The sequence below is a fragment of the Nematolebias whitei genome, chromosome 10 (assembly GCF_014905685.2).
Source record: "Nematolebias whitei isolate Nwh7 chromosome 10, NemWhi1, whole genome shotgun sequence".
Taxonomy (NCBI): domain Eukaryota; kingdom Metazoa; phylum Chordata; class Actinopteri; order Cyprinodontiformes; family Rivulidae; genus Nematolebias; species Nematolebias whitei.
The window spans coordinates 17,621,044-17,641,060 of NC_056507.1; the positions used below are offsets into that span (position 1 = coordinate 17,621,044).

Sequence of the window (20,017 nt, forward strand, 5' to 3'; positions counted from 1 at the left end):
TGGTTGTCAGCAGCAAACTGGTTGATCCACTCTGAGAAGGTGCTATTTAAGAGACTGAGCTGAAAACAGCACCTCAGACTGAGGAAGTCTCTTGGATGAGAGACGAAACGTTTCTAGAATTTTTTTTGCTTTGTTTTGCTTTTGTTTTTTTGAATGTCCAGAGGACCAGATTGAACTTTTTTGGATTTTTCTACCTGGATTATTGAGCATGCATCAAGATAGTTTTTAAGTTATTTTGTGCAAATGCAAAGGAATAAAATATTAAAAACCTAAACGATTCTGTCATATTTTAAATACTGACAGATTCAATAAAATTCATACAACTACAATTACTTATAGGAAATGCAATCGGTTTATTTAAAGTTTTGCATGTAGCAGAAAACAGGGCAGCACTGTCTGTTTTGAAATAAGGTGAACTGGTGAATTGTTCCTTTGAATTCTACATGACATTTTCTATATTTTAACTGCAAAAAAACAAGAGTGTTAACCTTTCCATTTTTTCACATCCTGTTAAGCTGAAGCACGTAGAGTTACTTACAGGTTGGTGATACATTCATGAAAACAACTTTTATATAAGAAGCATATGTGAATGAGGTTTTGTCGTAAACATAAGATTATTATGCATTTTTATTAAGTTTTTAGATTTCAAATAACTACAGGTTGTGGGTTAAGGTGCTGATGGATTACTTTATTTACTGGATATAATGTATACTGGTAATATTATTATTCAATAATTGTTTATGTTTTTGTTACTGATGCTAGTTTTTTTTTGTTTTTTTTTGTTTGGTGAATTAAAAAAAATTGTTTATCTACTGTATTTAACTTAGATACTATATTGATGGGTTAAATATGGGTTTAGTTGTTATATGTATGGATTATACATGTAATGTAAGATTATGTAAGTGATTAAGAACTCCCTTGAACATGTAAAACAAAAAATTTTGACATGCTTCATGCTGTTTATTTTATTATTATTTTTTTACATATTCAAAAAATAATAAACTAAATTTTATCACCCCACTCAGCAGCAAAAGCTTTTTTTTTTTTTACTTAAGCGTTTGTTTTTCCAAACTCCTATCTTCTTTTACATGAGTTCCTACTGTTTCCCTCCTAAGGTCCTAGCAGAGATGGCACCATTGGTGAGGACACCATCCGCGCATCTCTGATTTCAGCTGTGAGCGACAAACTTCGCTGGAGAATGAAGGAAGAGATGGACAGAGCTCAGGCAGAGTTGGATGCGCTTAAACGGACCGAGGAGGACCTGAAGAAAGGTCACCAAAAGCTGGAGGAGATGATCTCAAGACTTGATCAGGAAGTGGTGAGATATTCTTTCCTTTACCGTGTTAAATCTTTGCACCCCCTTCCTGTGTTTTGCTGTTAGTCACCATGACACCTCACTGTTTGTTTCAGGCTGAAGTTGACAGAAACATTGACCTGCTGAAGAAAAAGGATGAAGAATTAAGTGACGCTTTGGAGAAAATGGAGAACCAGTCGGAGAACAATGATATAGATGATGTCATTGTGCCCACAGCTCCTCTGTACAAACAGATCTTGAACCTGTATGCTGAAGAGAATGCAATCGAGGATACGATCTTCTATCTGGGAGAAGCTCTTCGCAGAGGTGTCATCGATCTGGAAGTTTTCCTCAAGGTATCCTTCTGAACAACTGCTGGCAGCCACGTAGTTTACTGTCGCTCTCTGTGAGGCTGTTGTTGTTGACTTGCATGTGTTTTTTTTTTGTTCCAGCACGTACGCCTTCTGTCCAGAAAACAGTTCCAGCTTCGTGCTCTCATGCAGAAAGCTCGCAAGACTGCTGGCCTCAGTGACCTTTACTGACCCACGCTGACAACATGGAAACGTGCATATCTTCACACTCTTACTCTTCTTCCAGCTGTTCTCTTTTTACTGTCATCGTGTAAATCAACCAGCTGGCTTTTTGTAAAAACGAACAAAGACGGAACGTTTTTAAAGAATTTTGAACTATTTGGGTGTCACCTGTGTTGTGGTTGGCACTATAAAGCGTCACAAACACAGTCCAGATGTGGAAATAATTACTTTCGTGCCCTAATATTGTATAGAAGCTCCACCACCTTTGTGATTCAGGTAGTGTGGTTAACGAACTGTGAGACACACACATGCCAAATTGGTCAAATTTAAGTGCAAGTCCAATGTGTGTATGCAAAACTTTTGAGTGTTTAGGCTGTAGTTGTTGTTCACACTGGGTTTGTGTGTTAACTTGTAAACAACATCCTTCCCCGATCAGTTTTACTTTACTGGACAAACGTATTTGGCCAGTCGGCACAAATGGCAAAGATGAAGATTTGAGGGGCTTCGAGTAGGACTGCTCAAGTTAGCCAACTTCAGTGGGAAATGTTTGAAGTAAATACCCACATAAACTGACGGGTCCAACCTCAGGATTTGTGAATTCTTGTTCAGTCGTCTTGGAGTCAAAGGGATTATTTCTTTGTGGTTGAGGTGATGACAAACATGGACCCCTACCTGTTTAATTTGGGTAAAACTACCCCCAGACTACACATTATGCCCAGTGTGCTCCTGCTGGATGATCTGAGCTGGTGTTTTTTGTTTCCGTCAGCGGCTCAGGCTAATTTTTCTGTCTTGATTGTTTTAATCAGTCAGTAAAGTAAAATAGCTGTTTCACTCTGTACAGTCTTGGCATATTTGATTCTAAGATATAACAAAGGCTCTCTAATTGTATTTTGTTTTACAGTTTTGCGCTATCCACTCCTGCTCAGTCCTGCTGAGAACGTTGGGTTGTCATTTAGTGTAGGGGGTGAAATTTATGATTAAAGCTGTGGGCTAGAGGGTATAAAAAAAAAAAAACTATCAAACTAATATGTTAACTTATATATTTTGTTTCTTATAGCAGCCTTTTTTACTAAATGCACTTTGAATTGTATGATAGAATATCAGCTTTTTTCCTCGTTTTCAATTCAGCCACAGACCACCTGTTCTTTTATATCTATAGATTTATGTAAAGTGGTATAAACAAATAAAGCAATCTGGTTTCATGAGTTATTTGATCTTTTTAACATGGTTTTGTGACTGGTTGTGCATTAAAGGAGAAAAAATATGAACTTTTCCATAAATTCTTGACTAATTCGTCACCCTCGGGTCTTATCAAGAGTCTGTCCAGCCTCGTGTTCACACATACCAGTCAGCTGTAGTATGACAGTTTGTGGAACATTAGCCTTCTTGTCAAGGCAGGATTTTTATTTCCAAATGCCCCAGAACCAAACACAAGGACACCTTGAGATCTGCTTTGTCCAAACACTGACCGGTCGGTGTTCTTGCTACGGTGTAGTTTCAAGCTGCTCAATCCACAGCTCTACAAACCTTTGACATGGAGGACAGAACAGGAGACAGACCATAATCATTACTCTGGCAGGTTTATTTGATGCGACAAATAAAAATACTCTTGCCATGACAACTATAGTTTCTCTGTAAGCGATACAGTACTGTAGATTATTGTGTTGTAAAATAATTATATTTGCTGTCTCTGCATTACTATTCATAAATGACAATATAGTTTATCTGTTGGGTGACAAAGAAAATACTAGGGGACTCTGATGCATAATCTTAGGACAGATGACTTAAAACTTGACTCTTGGTAAAAATACTATATAGTCTCCACTGGCTCCTGGCTAGATGACAGGATGTACTTGAGTATCACAGGATTTTTGCCAGTAATACCCAACACGTGGCAGTGTTCTTGTGACTGGCTCTTCCTTGGTAGAGAATGGAATGTCTCTGTTTTGCTTCTTTTGAACAGAGATTGCAGGATAAATAGTAAAATCCACATATATATATATATATTGCACACCAAGTGTACAGGGACGACAGCAATAGTACACAATGACAATAACAAAGTACATGGATCCAAAATGCAAAGATCTTGAGAACATTCAACAGAGAGTGCATGTGCGCTCTAAAACAGGCTGACCTTAAAGACTAATGTAAGAGTCTAAATATTCACTCGCAGACAGACGAGGACAGGTGGGGAGGTGGAAAAGGAAAACGATCTGAGTGAATATCAGCGTGTAACACCTAGCTTTGATCGGTTTAGCTACATGCACTTTGTGATATTCTGAAGTCTCTTTCACCCATCGCTGCAAGGGACACAGAAGGTGGGGGTGGGGATCCACCTGGAGAATTCAAAGCTGAGCTCTTCACAGGGTGAGCTCCTTCTGCACGCCCCACAGGGTCTCGGCACTCTTCACCAGCTGCTTCTCCTCTTCAGGTTTCAGGGTCATGTGGACGACATCTGTCAGGCCGCTGTTTCCCAGAACACAGGGGATGCTCAAGAAGACCTCGTCGTGCACACCGTGCATGCCCTGTCCCACAGAAGAAGAAGAGGAAGAGCTGTCAGGAGACGGAGTCATTTCATCAGACAGTTTTTTGCTTCGTTTTCCCCACCTGGACAAGTGTAGAGACGGGGTGAACCTTGTGCAAGTTCTTTATGATGCTCTCCACAAGGTCCGCCACAGACATACCGATCGCCCAGGAAGTGTAGCCCTTCAGCTTGATAACCTCGTAGGCCCTGAAGTGTTCACATCGTAATTAAACGTGAACAGAGTGTGACAATTGAAAAATTCCCAAACTTGCAAAAAATAAAAATAATTACAGAAAAACGACTGAACTGATTATCATGAAAGCTTCTTAAATAGAATGCACCAAAACTAAACCATTTCCAAAGACTAAGTTCACCATTCCTAATCTCAGCTTTTTCTCAAGACACCCTTTGTGTACATTTAGAACTTGTCTGAAAAGTGTGGAAATGTCTTTATTTTGCACCTGATACCTTAACATGTACAACAAGTCACCCTTTTGTGTTCCACATGGCTAACCTCCTTAAACACCCAGCTGCTGCAAGATAAGTCACGCTGAGTGGCTGACAAAATGGTGGTGCAATGTCAGATACAAAAGAGTATTTTTTTTAACTTTGCTACATCCAGTGCAGAACAAAATGCAGCACAGACAACAGGTAGTGCACATGAACTCATTTAACCACGGCCTATAAATTGCCCGTCATTTTAAATGTCAAACTTGGTGGCACACGCAAAGCAATTAAATCATTCCATTTAAAAGACGTAGAACAAATATCTGTTGTGTAATGATATTCCACTTGAGCACAGCGCTGCTGGTTTTACAGAGTGGATGTGTGAGAGGAACATTAGTTGGGCCAGTTGTTTGAGCTCACTGCTGGAGTACTGGTGAATCAACTGAACTCACCCATCAACCACCTTCTTGTGCACGTCCTTCCAGTTCTCGCTGTCATCATCAGCCCCCATTTTTGGGTTGAGGCTTTGAAGACTAACTCCAGCGATATTCACGCCACTCCACACGGCCACTGAGAGAACATACAAGTGACAGCTGATGACGTCTAAGCTAAATATGAAAAAAAGACACAGCAGAACTAACACAGCTATCCTGCATTTTAAAGACCAGCCCTAGAATAGAAACTAAAGAGAGGGGAGTGAGGAGGGGATTTATTTTTAGGAAGACCAACATACCACTGGAGTCTCCGTGCTCTCCGATGATCCAGCCGTGGCAGCTTGAAGGGTGAAGGTGGAACTTCTCTCCCATTAGGTGGCGGAAACGGGCGCTGTCCAGGTTGGTGCCTGAACCGATGACACGGTGGCGGGGGAACCCACTCAGCTTCCACGCCACGTAGGTCAGGATGTCCACTAAGAGAGCAAAAAAAAACAAACATTATCCGCCATTATTCTGCAAAGAGCAAGTGTTAATATCACATAAATAGGCCTGTCACAATAATAAATTTTGCTGGGCGATTAATTGTCTCAGAAATTATTGCGATAAACGATTATTTTGTTTGCAATTTGACAATAATTAGTAATTATTGTCAAATTTAAGAAGAAATGTTTGTCACTTTGTTTTTTGTGTAGTACCTTTTCTCGACCACTGGATGGCAGTATAAAATGGAACCGAAGGATAGATATTGAGGGAGCGAGCAGCGTGTCTCTTTAAGAAAAATGGGAGGGAGGCCCCTTGACGTGACACGGGCTGTCTCTCCTTTTTTCGGTTCTCAAAATGGTGGACGCTCGGTGTGGTTTGAGCTCTTTAGCATAGCATTTTTCACACAAAGCTTTTAATTTAAGAAAATCAGTAAACAAGTTCTCAGCTTCTTTTTGCAGAGAAAAACAACTTTTTACATGAAGGCACGGGTTTCAACTGTGAATTTTGGAGCTTTGACAAGACGGAGCCCCCCCCCCCCCCCCCCCAATGTCAGCCTGTTAGCTTAGCTTCTCAGCTTAGCTGCTTTTAATGATCCAAAAATGTGATTTTGGACCATTAAAATGGATTTTAAAGAGAAAGGGAGGGATCAGTGAAGAACGGAGTTGAGCTTTTTGTCATCCAGTGTCTTCAGTAGAAAGAGAGGCACGAAGAAACGATAAAGCCGATAAATGACAACGAGGACGATAATTTTCACCTATAGTGCGATTAATTGATTTATTGTTCATCGCGACAGATCTATACATGCATGTCGCAAAATTCTCCAGTAATTATCTGGTCCCTTTCCAAGTAAAACCACAACTTCTCATTTACTGTCATCTCCTTCCATGCACCCCTCCTGATCTGACTAACCTGGGTTAGAGACCACCAGCAGGATGCAGTTGGGGCTGTATTTGACAATGTTGGGGATGATGAACTTAAAGATGTTAACGTTGCGCTGCACCAAGTTGAGACGGCTCTCGCCCTCCTGCTGGCGGGCACCAGCGGTCACCACCACCACCTTGGAGTTGGCCGTCACACTGTAGTCTAAAGAAAATGACAGCATTTGTACACAGCTTACAGAAAGGGTCAGTCAGACAGTCACTTTTGAGAACTCTCACCTTTGTCGGCTACAATCTTGTGCGTCTTGAGGAAGAGGGCTCCGTGCTGCAGGTCCATGGCCTCACCTTTTAACTTGTCCTCCATCACATCGACCAGAGCCATCTCATCACACAGGTCCTGATGTCATACAAATAATGGAAGTCAACAATACTCAAGTCTTACCGTTTACATCAGGTTGTGAAAATGAAGGGAAACTAATTGAAACTATGAGCAACCAGGCCTCAAGTGCACCCCAAACGTGAAACGAACAAGCCAAAAGTAGGTTTGGCGTTTTATTTTGTGGAATGACGAACCACGCAGTCTTCACATTTACAACGCCTGGCACTTTTCAGACCCATTTGCTTTTAAAGTATTAATCTGGCTTGTGGCTTGTACGCACCTTGAGCAGTACGCTGACGGCAGAGGCCATGCCCACCATGCCGACGCCCACCACTGTCACCTTGTTCCTGCAGCCAATAGGCTCCTCCTTCATCACATGGCTAATGAGCTTATCCTTGGTGGACATCTGCAGAAAACATATAAAGAAGGATTTACAAAAAACACAAGGAGTACACCAAAAGACATGGGGTGAAAGTTGAAAGCTTAGTGTTACGTATGAATAAATTGTGAAGCGTGGGCTCATCGCAGGGCGTACGTGACTGACTTCACATCCTCCAAAAGGACTGAGTCAGAGAGGAGTTTCACTTTTATGTCCCAACTACTACTGAATTGAGAAATGTGCCGTTTCCACTCCTGTGAAACATTTTATTGCTCAGATCTACCCGCCTTGACTCCAAAACCATTTACATATGAGAATTCACAGAGCCTCTGTTCATCACCATGGACACCACTGCCTGCCTGGGGAACGACTGCAGCAGAGACCACCCCCAGCCCCCACGTCACACACTGCTGTTTGTTTCCTGGTTGGGCAGCTCGCAGACGGTTACGTCACCAGTGTGACTAGGCTGCATTTCCACTGTGATGTGAAGCGACGCACGTATCGGGGGCAGTTCTGGACAAGGTTTACCTTCTGAACGAGATGCTTAAGACCTCAAGTTGTGATTTTGCACACAATAATAATAATTCAGATTCAGCAGCTGCACTTCAATTCTCAATATGCAATCACGAGTCCCCTCAAAGAGGGAACTGAACTGAAAGCATCCTAGCATCTCATCATGGATTTGCCCTTCACACGAGAGGACTTGCTGTAAGGCCTGCAGGATTACTGCCTTTGTGCTCTACTGGCAGATGTTATGTTTGCCCAGAAACGTCCACGTAGCCAGCCAGTGAGAGGAAAAGGCATTGCTTTTTTTGCTCAAGCTTTGAATTAAGGGTGTCCTGACATTTAGTGGTGTCACATACCACAGATGAGGTCAAGCTTCTCCTCTGTCCTGTTGCTGCTTCAGCACATCATGCTCTGTAAATTTTACAGCCACAGCTACGCACATAAAAATCTGTCTATTAAATAATTCTCCTTGTTAAAAAAAACAACAACAAATAAACATAGTTGCATTGTTACCATCAGGAAATGAATTAGTTTTGGTCAGATTCACTCTCCCAACACTTTGCATGTGTAAAAGGGCTCACATTATGTCCACTTATATACAGACAAGCCTGATCAAGATGCTGGTTGGAGAAGAAGAGGGCGTAACCATGACGATTATTATGGGATCTCTGCTGCAGTGAAGGAGACAACCAGCATACAGGCTATACATGTCGAGCAATCAGTGAAATGATGTGCGAGCAGAACCCCTGCAGGCCTCTATCTTCATCAAAATGTAATGATTTCTCATGTGAGCCACAAAAAGAGAGCAATGTGTCACATCATGGCAATTAGACTGATCTTCAGACTGGTGAGGTCCAGAGAAGAAGTCCTGGGTTAAACGAAATGTTACATATTCTAGTCAGATTTGTTGGTTTGTCTTACCTTTATGGTTTTAGTTAAACAGGTGAAAACACGACGTGGAATGTCACAATCCCTCCACTCTTCCGCACAAGTGCAGCAGCTCTGAAGCGCGTCTGTGGACTTTTAAAGGCAGGCTCTTCAGTGGGCGGAGCCTTAATGGTGATGCTGATGGTGATGATGATGATGAGGAGGAGGAGGACGCGGCCACGCTGCGTGATGAGAGTCACGTTTGCTGCAGGATGCAAAGCAGACACTAAACCACAAATTATTCTCGGTTTACAAACGGGAAAACCGTTTATTTGGAAATTATGATTCAAGAAAAACGAAATCATCGCACGGAAATGATGATCAGTTCCACGTGCCACGATTTCCCTTTAGTACTCAGTCCATATTATTGTACTAATCTAACAATGCTAATTGATTTGTTCAACAACAGCATATTTTAAAGGATATTGTCTCAGTTTGAGGATTAATTCGTTGTAAGAATATAAAAAGAAAACAATATGGCTCCCTCTGCTGTCCAGTAACTGTAATTACAGGAGTAGTTGGTCATCATGGATGTTCTTAGAGCCTCTTATTATTAAACTTATCTGGAGTTACAATGTGTGTTACCCAATGTAGGCGTTTTTTCTAGTCTGATAATACCGACACACCTTACAAAAGACACAAGTGGGATGGAAACTAAATGAAATGTGCTAAAATGAGCACTGGTATTAAACTATTTGAGTGATGCAACTTAACCAAGGTTGAGTTCTGCATTAATACTGAATCCACACGACTGCCGGTTTCTGCAGAAGATACAACTCTTCAATCTGTGCAGGAGTGACTATCATAAGAGAAGTAAAACCCCTGGATTAACTTGTTGCCTCACCACAGGGGGCTGCCCCATGTGTGCAAAGCTAAAACCTGTTGCAACAATATGATTATTGCTCATTTCATCACCTTTATAAAAACACATTGAGATCAAGATGTCTTTTCCAACGGTGACCTGGCATAGAGCTCAACAGCACAGAAAATACAGGATGAAACATTTTTTTATCCACTTGAACAATTTTTTATTTATTTAAAGTGCATGGGCATAGCATAATAATGGACTTATTGACTTCAAACACAAAGTGGTTAAGCAAACAGAAGCAATAGTTAAAAACAAGCCATTATTTGTAGGCAATGGTTAAACACATACACACACACACACACACACACACACACACACACAAACATTCAAAGGTCTATACGCTCTTTCAGACTTGAACAATAAAATATAAAAACATTAATTAGGGCGAGCAATTTCAGATCAACCTGCGGGGAGCTCCATGCCGAAGGGGCAGCAAAGCTGAACCCTTTTTTCCCTGATTCAGTTCTGTCACAAGAACAGAATACCCAGTATGAACAGACTGATGGTGAACGACTCAGACACACTAGAGTCAGTTCAGTGCTTTTATTTACAGTAATACTTCAGGATTAAGGAGATGGTTCAGGTCCAGAGTTCACCACAGGGTTTTACTCAGAACGTGCAGGTTCCTTACTGGTAGACGGTTGGTAATCTGTTAGGTTCTAAAACCCATCACCAACACGAGAAGATCCAGAGAGCTCAGGAGGGCGTGTGGTTGGAGGGCGAGGCGAGCAGCTGAAGATGCACAGGTAAGATCTTTATGAGGAGGTTCAGGTACTCAGATAGGTCTCAGGCGATTCACTGGAAAGATCATAAGAGAAAGATATACACAAGGCTCAGAGATACACAAAGGCCTAAGAGCACGAACCATAAGCAGGGTAATGCTCCAGCGTTGAAGGAGAGTCACCACCTGCACACCTTGGAGCCTCATCAGGAACACATAATCTGCAGGTTTTCAAGTATGGCGCCCTCTGTTGACCAAACACTGGGACTCCCACAAGTTCTGCCTTGAGGAATTGACATGGACAACACTGAGGAATAGCTGCTTATTCGTTGTAGAAAAGTCCACACGTTAGATGGATTTAAGACCAGTAGTGTCTTGTAGATTAGAGTCATCCAGTTTATGCACTCAGAGAAGACAACCAGATTTAATGTATTGCTCACAGTGATGAGTGAGGCGGCTGTAACCAGTGACAACTCTCAGGTCACTGTGGTAGACAGTGCTCAAGGACTGGAGATATTTGGGTGGCACGCACATGCATGACATCATGTTCGAGTAAGAGCAAAAAGGTAGCTGATACTAAGATCTTCCTGACTCTGAGTGGAAAACAGATTTGGTTTATCTTGCTGTCTGCTTGATGCTTGAACCTGAAGTTAATAAAAACTTACTAAAGATCTCTGTAAGTTGTCTGATTATCTTTATTTTAAAACAGAAAATGTAATGCCACAACAAAAAAGACCAGTTTTCCTCTTTGTACAGAGCCCTGAAATGACTGACACCATGTAAACAGGACAAACAGAACTAACTGTGTCTTAAAAGGGATATTTTTTTGTGTGTGTGCACAACTTTAACAATAAGTTCACAAGCTTTAGCCTGGCTTCTGACTTTAGGAACTTGTCAGTTATACAGACCATCAAAGTATAATGTGTAAAATCAATGGTTGGATGACGTATGAGGGAAATAACTAAAAGGCAGTTGTTTTCAGACTGATGTGTCAAGGTGTTTTTTTTTTTTTGTATGATAATCACCTCTGCAAGACAAAACTGTTTTACATACTATACTTGATATAAAATTTGAAATCAGTAAGTTACTCCATTTTTACTTCAACAGCCACCCCAGAGCTTTGAGGTGACTCATTTTTATCAGTCCTTCCTCAGCTCCTGCTGTGAATATTCTCCAACCAAATTTCAAGTGCACATGTTCTGTTTGCACAAGAAAATATTTTCAACTGGATTCAGTTCAGTGAACATCCAATAATTTGTTTATTTTATTTTTTATTTTTCCAGATGTGTCGATGCACATTGACCAGGATTCAAATGCAAGACTAGACTAGAGGCCTGCAGGCAGGTAGATAGTGGAACCAAAAACTTTACTAAAAAAACCTAAAAGTGCTGCAGAAGCAGAGAATATAAATATATAAACTCAAATAAACCCAGTCACGCAAGAAGAGGGGAAAACAACCGTAAGCCACTGAACAGACCAACCGTGCATAAACAGAGGATATGGCAATGTGCAAGGAAGACCAAGAAGAATATATATGTATAAAGCTGATAAACAGAGCTAAGGGAATGCAGGTAAGCTGCTTAGAAACCAGGTGGGGAATAGGAAGCTAAACTCGGCATGCAGCTGAGGACATCTGACTAAAAGAAGAAACAGGAACCAGAAGTCACAGTGATGCATAACATACAACCATCACAGTTTGTAGGGGTAAAGACCCTGGAACGCAGACTGACACTGATCTCAGATGAACTTAAATGGTTTATTTGAATAATTAAAACTAAACAAAAAACTGCTGTGGAAGCAAAACATACAGGTACTTAAGGAGCAAGCACAAGGAGACACGAGGGCAAACACGGGATAAAGCACAAGCAATGGTGGACTGATGAGGGAATGGAAACTGTTGTAATATAAAAAGCTGAAGTGGAAGAGAGAGTGGCTGCAGATGAGACTACTGGGACTGGAGACAAGTGCTAGACTTGTGACCTGCCCAGGGTGTACACCGCCCCTCACAGAGACTTTAGGAACTTGTATACATGGAAAAGTGAGTAAAGAAAATGAATGAATAAATATATAATTTTACCTGATAAACTTTTATTTTAGTATTTATAAAGTATTACTTATTTTCTTTTCTTTATATTTATTCTTCTTTCAAGTGTAAAATACCACAGCTGTCTTAACACAAGTCGACCAGCAGGGGGCGCCATCATAAAGAAAGCTTCTGGCTCTGCAGGCTCAAACTCCTCCACTTGATTTCAAATTCCAAGCTCAGCACTAGTTATTTTGGGTAACAAGAGGAGATAACTGTCAGCAAATGTTGTCAGCATTTTGTGAATAACAATCTTCTTTTTGAGATGAATCTGTCTGACAAAATCTTGCACCAAACATGCTTGAAATAAATTAGTATTATGTGTACAAACGTTTTTTTTTGTGTGGGTGTGGCGAGGGTTAGAATACTCTTTTCATCACAAAATATTTCATATTGTAGGTGGGTTATTTGTGCCACTTGATTAACAGTTGTCTGAATCGACAGGAAAAACAAGCATACTGCAACATCTCCAGGGTGCAAAGCTTTAAATTTACTTATATCAGAATTCATCACATACCAATTGAATTAATAAATAAAGGACCATTGCATAAAATGTTTAGGGTGCTCCAGTGTGAGACTCTGTCCATTTAAAGGACACTGTTAAATTAAACATCTCCTTTTCTTTAATATGTGCATTTAGTCCCCAGAAATGGAGCCATCTTCTTCCCGTCCTTGCTTCTAAATAACTCGTCTTTGTCTTCCAGCCTGCAACACCACCTCATCTTTTGAGTATGTGTCAGTGCAATGTCTTCCTAGCCGCCCAGTGGAATAAGGAAACATTAGTTTGGCGTGTTGGCTTCCCCTCTTACAGCACAGGGTCAGTTGCCAACATGTTGTTATTGCACAGGGCATTGGGACTGAGGGGCTTCTGCCATGGGTGATACCTGTCTCAGGCTGCCACTGTAACAGAAAGTAATCTAATCACCTCGTTGCAGCAACCTCCTCCTCCTCCAGTTTGTGTTTTGAAATAGAACAGAGGCAGAAGAACAAGGTCTCATCAATCATAAAAGGATTCTCCCGGGAACAACATCATACTCACAACTCCTACAGAACAACACCCAGCCCGCTGATCTGTCCTCATTTTCCTCAAACAGACACAATCTGGACCACAAACATCTTAGCAGCAGTCATGCTTCTTTCCCCCACAATTCCATCCAGATCTTTCTTTTGACATGAATCAAACCTCCTGTTTCATCTTTTACTTCCTTAAAAAGAATCCTTTCTCACCTTTCTGTCCTTCTGCTTTTCCCTGCATGAGACACCTTCTGCCTCTGATAACATCTCTGATGGAGTTCCTTTATTAGCCACCCACAGGCAGATTAACCGGAGCAATAATACACCAATCAACAGCAATTACACAGCGATAAGCCCAGGGAGAGCTCTGCTGGATGTGGGACTGGAAGTAACAGTTGTGGAATGATTAGAAACGTTTTAGCGCAGGACAAAAGGTGGAGTGTCTATCATTTGCATGTGTCAAACCAGTGCATTCAATTAGACATGCTTAGCTTTATGCCTGCAGTCCTAATCTCCTCATAAGGTATGCCATTATGATCAGAAGTGAAATCAGTCAAGGCATTCAGGGCTAAAAACGAGAGCTAGGTATTAAAATGAGAGCGGTGAGCCAACTGAATCAAATATTATGGATCTTTGCCAGCATGCTGTTATGATTGAAGACATCCATCCTGCCTTCATTACAGACTGTTAAAACATTTCCCATAAAGTGTTGGCACTTGTTAGTTTTTGCACATCGCAGCTTAAACAGCCAACTGGCATTGTTAGTGGCTAAATGATAATGGAAATGAGGGCGAACCATGGTTTACCACCCGCAGGCATTCAAACACCAGCCAAGAGTGATTTCAAGAGCAGCTGTATGGATTTAACCTCGTTCCTCCCAGACTGATTTTGCATGCACAAACCTGCATTTACATGGATGCATGCACACACACGCATTTATGCTTCAATAAATGTGGCAACGCAGAAGCAGCAGCTTATCTTGAAGGCTTTGGAAGCTGTTTACTGTTGTTGTGCAGCTGGAAGGCTCAATATATTTGTATTTTTTCCTTTTAGCTAAATATTCTGCCAAAGTTTGTGTTGGGGAACATCAGATTAGTTCTCCTTCAGAAAAAAATAAAATAAAATAAAAACTGGAAGCCATAAGTCACAGTGGACCTGTGATGTAAATAGAGGAATAATGGGGATGCTGAGTGCTGATTGGCTGCCAGAATTAAATGAAAAAATAAATTTGAACTCAACTGCTAAAGTTAAAACAAGCAGAACAGAAGCTGAAATCAGCAACACAGAAACTAAAACCTAACATTTGTAAAAATTGACCTAAAATAAAATTTACCCAACTAAAACGAGCAAAATTGTAGTTAAAAGTAAAAAAAAAAAAAGTAAAACCATTGCTAAAAGTAGCAAAACCATAGCTAGAAGTTACAATTAGCAACACTGAGGCTAAAAGTTAAACATATCAATAAAGTAACTAAAAGCTAAAATTTGTTAAATTTTTTTTAAACCTAAAATAAAATTTGCCTAACTAAAATGAGCAAAATTATTGTTAAAAGTACAAAAAAAAAATTGTAAAACCTTGTTAAAAGTAGCAAAACCATAGCTAGAAGCTACAGTTAGCAACACTGAGGCTAAAAGTTAAACATATCATATAGTAACTAAAAGCTAAAATTTGTAAAAAAAAAAATAAAATAACCTAAAATAAAATTTGCCCAAATTAAATGAGCAAAATTATAGTTACAATTAAAAAATATTGTAAAAACATTGCTAAACATAGCAAAACCATATAAAAGCTACAGTTAGCAACACTGAGGCTAACAGACTAGCATTAGTAGAGATGCTACATAAAGAGTTTCAAGGCCTCAGGGAGTCTTTGGAATTCAGTCAACAACAGGTAGCATCACTTGCTAGTGAAAATCAGGAGCTGAGAGGGACGGTAAAACAACTCACCGAGGAGATGACGCTGCTATCCGGGGATAATAAAAAAATAAAAGAATCGATCCTGGATATCCAAGCCCGGAGCATGCGGGATAACCTCGTCTTTTCGGGAATACCGGAGCGAGCGGACGAGGTCCCTGAGGCCTCCGTCCGTGACTTCTTCCAGAATCAGCTGAAGTTGCCGAGTGACGCGGTTAATTCCATAACTTTTCACCGGGTCCACCGCCTCGGAGGTAAGAAGCCAGGAAGCAATCGGCCGCGGCCGATTGTAGCTAAGTTTGAGCACTTTAAACAAAAAGAACAAGTAAAAAGCCGAGGTAGGGAACTGCGTGACACGAACTTTAGCATGAACGATCAATTCCCTGCAGAGATTCTGAGTAGAAGGCGCGTTCTGTTCCCGATTAGGAAGAAAAATATAAACGAGGGCAGAAGAGCTGCGGTGGCTGTGGACAAACTGTACATCAATGGTCAGCTGTTTAGAGATCCAGAGGTTACTCCCTGGCTCTATTAATAATATAAATAAGGTAAGTATGATCTTCAGTTGCTAATTTTACTTAAAATGTATTAGCAAGCATATATATTCATATTACTTACCAGATATTTATGTAATTTTTCGGCACAGCTCGGTTGGTGGGTTACACAGATGGTGGTGGTACACGGTGGCATGACACTTAATGTGGTAAGGGGGTTCTTTTTTTATTTTCTCTTCTTTTATCTTTACGTGTTTATTATCATCTCACTTTATTTTTTTTGTCTCTATTTTTCTGACTCAACAATTATTAGCACACAGGCACAAAGGCTTATATATATCCATATACATACATACAAATACCTCATAAAGGAATACATCCATGATTTACCTTCAAAAACAGCACTTAGTTTATCTATAAATCATAAATAATCAATCATTAAGGATTATGTTATTGTCTGGGTGTTTTACTGTTTTTGATATTTGTGATAATGGGTGTGGTTTAATTATATTTTCACAAGCACAAATATGGGTATCTTAAGGTTTGTCACATGGAATATTAATGGAGCCGGTAGCCAACATAAAAAAAATAGAATCTTCAGCCAGATTAAAAGATTAAAGGCAGATGTTGTATTACTCCAAGAGATTCATAAATTACCGTCAACTGTGGATGAGCTAAAATCTCCTGAGTTTCCTCATGTATTTTCAGCCTGCTATAACTCAAGACAGAGGGGAGTAGCAATATTAATACATAAAAATGTGAACTTCACAATATTAGACACAGTTATAGACCCGCAAGGTAGATATATAATATTAAAATTATCCATACTCAGTCAAAAATATTGTATTGTTAGCTTATATGGGCCAAATGTGGACGATGCCGCTTTTTTTCATGATCTCTTTTCTACTCTATCAAATCACATGGATTGCTCGCTGGTACTGGGAGGTGATCTTAACTTTGGTCTAGATAACAAAATAGACAGGCTGAATGCAGTAGGAGCTCAACGCAGTTGGCAATCCATAAATGTAGTTAAACAGTACATGAGTGATTATGGACTCTGCGATGCATGGCGGTCTCTTCACCCTAATAGTAAAGAGTATTCTTTCTTTTCACATGTGCATCACTCTTACTCTCGTCTGGATTATTTTATAATCAGCAACTCATTGCTGACCAACATTTCAGACACTAAGATACACCCTATTGCTGTCAGCGATCATGCACCAGTTACTTTAAATTTAGATAATAAGAAAGAAATCCCAAAAAGTATAAACTGGAGATTAAATACCTCACTGCTTATGGACGAAGAATTTATACAATACTTTAAAAATGAATGGACATCGTATTTAGAGTTTAATGACTTGCCAGGTACATCAGCGTGTACACTCTGGGAGACTGGGAAAACAGTTATGAGAGGGAAAATAATATCCTACGCAACAAACAAAAAGAAAAAAGAAAATAAACGTATTGAGGATTTAGAGAAATCTATCAAATTATTAGAAAGTTTACAAGGAGAGGAAACACAGAAAAAACTACGCAAGATAAAATTAGAACTAAATGAATGTATTGACAAAAAAAACAAATTCTTGGTACAAAGACTTCGCTTGGAACATTTTGAACATAGTAATAAATCCGGTAGCTTTTTAGCTAATCAACTCAAATTAAATAAAGAAAAAACGTCTATATATGGTATTAAAGACACAAATGGTAACATAACTTATGACGAGGAAAAAGTAAATAGTGTTTTTAGAGATTTCTATAAAACTCTATACACTCCACAAATAAATCCGACAGATGAAGATATTAATCAATTCTTGGAGAGAGTAATACTTCCAAAACTAGACAGTAGTCAATCTTCAGAACTAGACTCACCATTAACATCAGATGAGCTCCGTGAAGCCATTAAAAACATGCCTAATAAGAAATCTCCAGGCCCAGATGGATATCCAGCAGAATTTTATAAAGAGTTCTGGAACATCCTGGAACCAATATTTCACAGAATGCTACATGAGTCAGAAGAAAATGGCAGATTTCCAACACATATGAACTCAGCCAACATTAGTTTACTATTAAAACCAGGCAAAGACCCAGTACTACCTACCAGTTATCGCCCCATCTCTCTTATTAATGTGGATGTTAAAATAATTAGTAAAGTCCTCTCTAAAAGATTAGAGAAAATAATTCCTCTCATTATTCATCCTGACCAAACTGGATTCATAAAAGGAAGACACTCGACCACAAACACACGCAGATTATATAATTTAATAGAGTATTCATATAGTAAAAATATTGAAACAGCTATTTTGTCTTTGGACGCAGAAAAAGCATTTGATAGGGTAAACTGGAAATTTTTATTTTCTACATTGAGTAAATTTGGTTTTGGGGACCATTTCATTAATTGGTTAAAAATATTATATAACTCACCAAGAGCATGTGTCAGGACAAATAATCAAATATCTTCAAGCTTCTGTTTACAGAGGGGGACCAGGCAGGGATGTCCACTTTCACCTGCACTATTTGCTATTTTTATTGAACCTTTAGCAGCAGCAATAAGACAAACTGCTGATATTAAAGGTATACTGTGTAAAAATATAGAACATAAAATTAGTCTTTATGCTGACGATGTTTTACTTTTTCTTCAGAACACAGAAAATTCAATATCTAACGTTATCGAATTAATAAACTCATTCTCAAAAGTTTCTGATTATTCTATAAATTGGTCAAAATCTACAGCTCTTCCAATAAACTGCGTGTTTAATACTTCTCTCAATGAACGACTACAATCAGGTAACATTACATACTTGGGCATTAATATTTCTCCTAGATTGGAAGACTTAATAAAATTGAATCATATACCAATTTTAAAGAACATTGAAGATGATCTTACTAGATGGAAATCTCTGCCCATATCACTTATGGGAAGAGTTGCCTCAGTAAAAATGATGGTCCTGCCGAGAATAAACTATTTATTCTCAATGATTCCAAATAAACCTTCAACTGAATGGTTTAAGTCACTGGACTCTTTGATATCTAAATTCCTTTGGAAAAACAAAACTCCACGTATTAGCTTAAAAGCATTACAGAAATCCAAAGATACCGGAGGATTAGAACTTCCCAACTTCTATCACTACTATTTAGCCAATAGGTTACAATATATCTCAAAGTGGTTAAATCCAAATACATTAGATGAAACTTGGATAGACATAGAACAAACTTTATGCAATAATATTAAGATTTCAGATCTACCGTTTATTAGCACAAATATAAAAAGACATGTTTGCTTTAAAAGCATCAGTATTAGCTCTTCTCTGACAGCATGGTGGGAGTATTTGAAAATGACAAAATCTTCACTACTCCCCTGTAGACATACACCCATCTGGAACAATCCTGACATCCTACAAGAAAATAATATGTTAAATTTCCCAGGTTGGAGAGTCAAGGGAATTGAACGTCTGGAACACATATATGAAGGTGTAGACTTTATTCCATTTAATAATTTAATAATACAATTTGACATGGAAAATAAATACTTCTTAGAATATCAACAAATTAAGTCTATCATAAAAAAGAAATTTAAGCTTAATAAAACTTTGTTAGAAACACCAATATGTGTGTTAGAGTTCCTTAATCTTAAATCCCCCAAATTATTATCTAAAATATACAAGAAATTGTCTAGAATCAATGACTCCATAATGTTACCTGTTGCAAAATGGGAATCAGATTTATCAATCAATTTTGACCAAAACACCTGGTCTCAAATATGTTTAAGAACATTTAAAATGACTAGAATCTCCAACTTACAATTAATACAGTATAAAGTTCTTTATAGAGTACATTATACAGGTCAGCGAATGTTTCGGATGGGATTTACATCATCTAACAACTGCTCACAGTGCACAGGCAATATTCCTGATGATTATATCCATGCACTCTGGTTCTGCCCACCCGTTCAGAGGTTCTGGGTCCAGGTTTGTGAAGACTTGTCTAAATGTCTGAAATGTAATATTCCACTCTCTCCGTCTGTTTGCTTATTGGCTATCTTGGAAGATGTTACCCTGGAAAAAAATACATGTCGCATGATTTTCACTGCCTTATGCATCGCAAAGAAAACCATACTCCTGAATTGGAAAAATAAAAATAATCTTAG

General features: G+C 39.2%; 2 protein-coding genes across 2 annotated transcripts in view; one reads left to right on the plus strand and one right to left on the minus strand.

The window, feature by feature from the left end:
• tsg101a (tumor susceptibility 101a) overlaps window positions 1–3,095 on the plus strand; it is an 8,064-nt gene extending 4,969 nt beyond the window's left edge. The window contains exons 8-10 of the mRNA XM_037682726.1: window positions 1,116–1,318; window positions 1,411–1,650; window positions 1,747–3,095. Of these exons, the coding sequence (XP_037538654.1) occupies window positions 1,116–1,318; window positions 1,411–1,650; window positions 1,747–1,836 (533 nt within the window). The 3' untranslated portion in view covers window positions 1,837–3,095. The remainder of the gene's footprint in view (window positions 1–1,115; window positions 1,319–1,410; window positions 1,651–1,746) is intronic.
• A 296-nt stretch (window positions 3,096–3,391) lies between these two features.
• Window positions 3,392–8,880, minus strand: ldha (lactate dehydrogenase A4). Its single transcript, XM_037683409.1, has 8 exons — window positions 8,780–8,880; window positions 7,253–7,378; window positions 6,873–6,990; window positions 6,625–6,798; window positions 5,532–5,705; window positions 5,251–5,368; window positions 4,435–4,558; window positions 3,392–4,352 (listed from the first exon to the last, which is right to left on the minus strand). Exons 2-8 carry the CDS (start codon window positions 7,376–7,378, stop codon window positions 4,188–4,190), a joined length of 999 nt encoding a protein of 332 aa, XP_037539337.1. The 5' UTR covers window positions 8,780–8,880; the 3' UTR covers window positions 3,392–4,187.
• Between the last annotated feature and the right edge of the window lie 11,137 nt (window positions 8,881–20,017).

Excerpts from the sequence above, each read along its gene's own strand:
- ldha (XM_037683409.1), bottom strand. The coding sequence starts at position 7,378 with ATGTCCACCAAGGATAAGCTCATTAGCCATGTGATGAAGGAGGAGCCT. Across the intron at positions 6,799-6,872 it reads CAAGATTGTAGCCGACAAAG|ACTACAGTGTGACGGCCAAC; the intron begins GTGAGAGTTCTC and ends CATTTTCTTTAG. Across the intron at positions 4,559-5,250 it reads CACAAGAAGGTGGTTGATGG|GGCCTACGAGGTTATCAAGC; the intron begins GTGAGTTCAGTT and ends TGAACACTTCAG.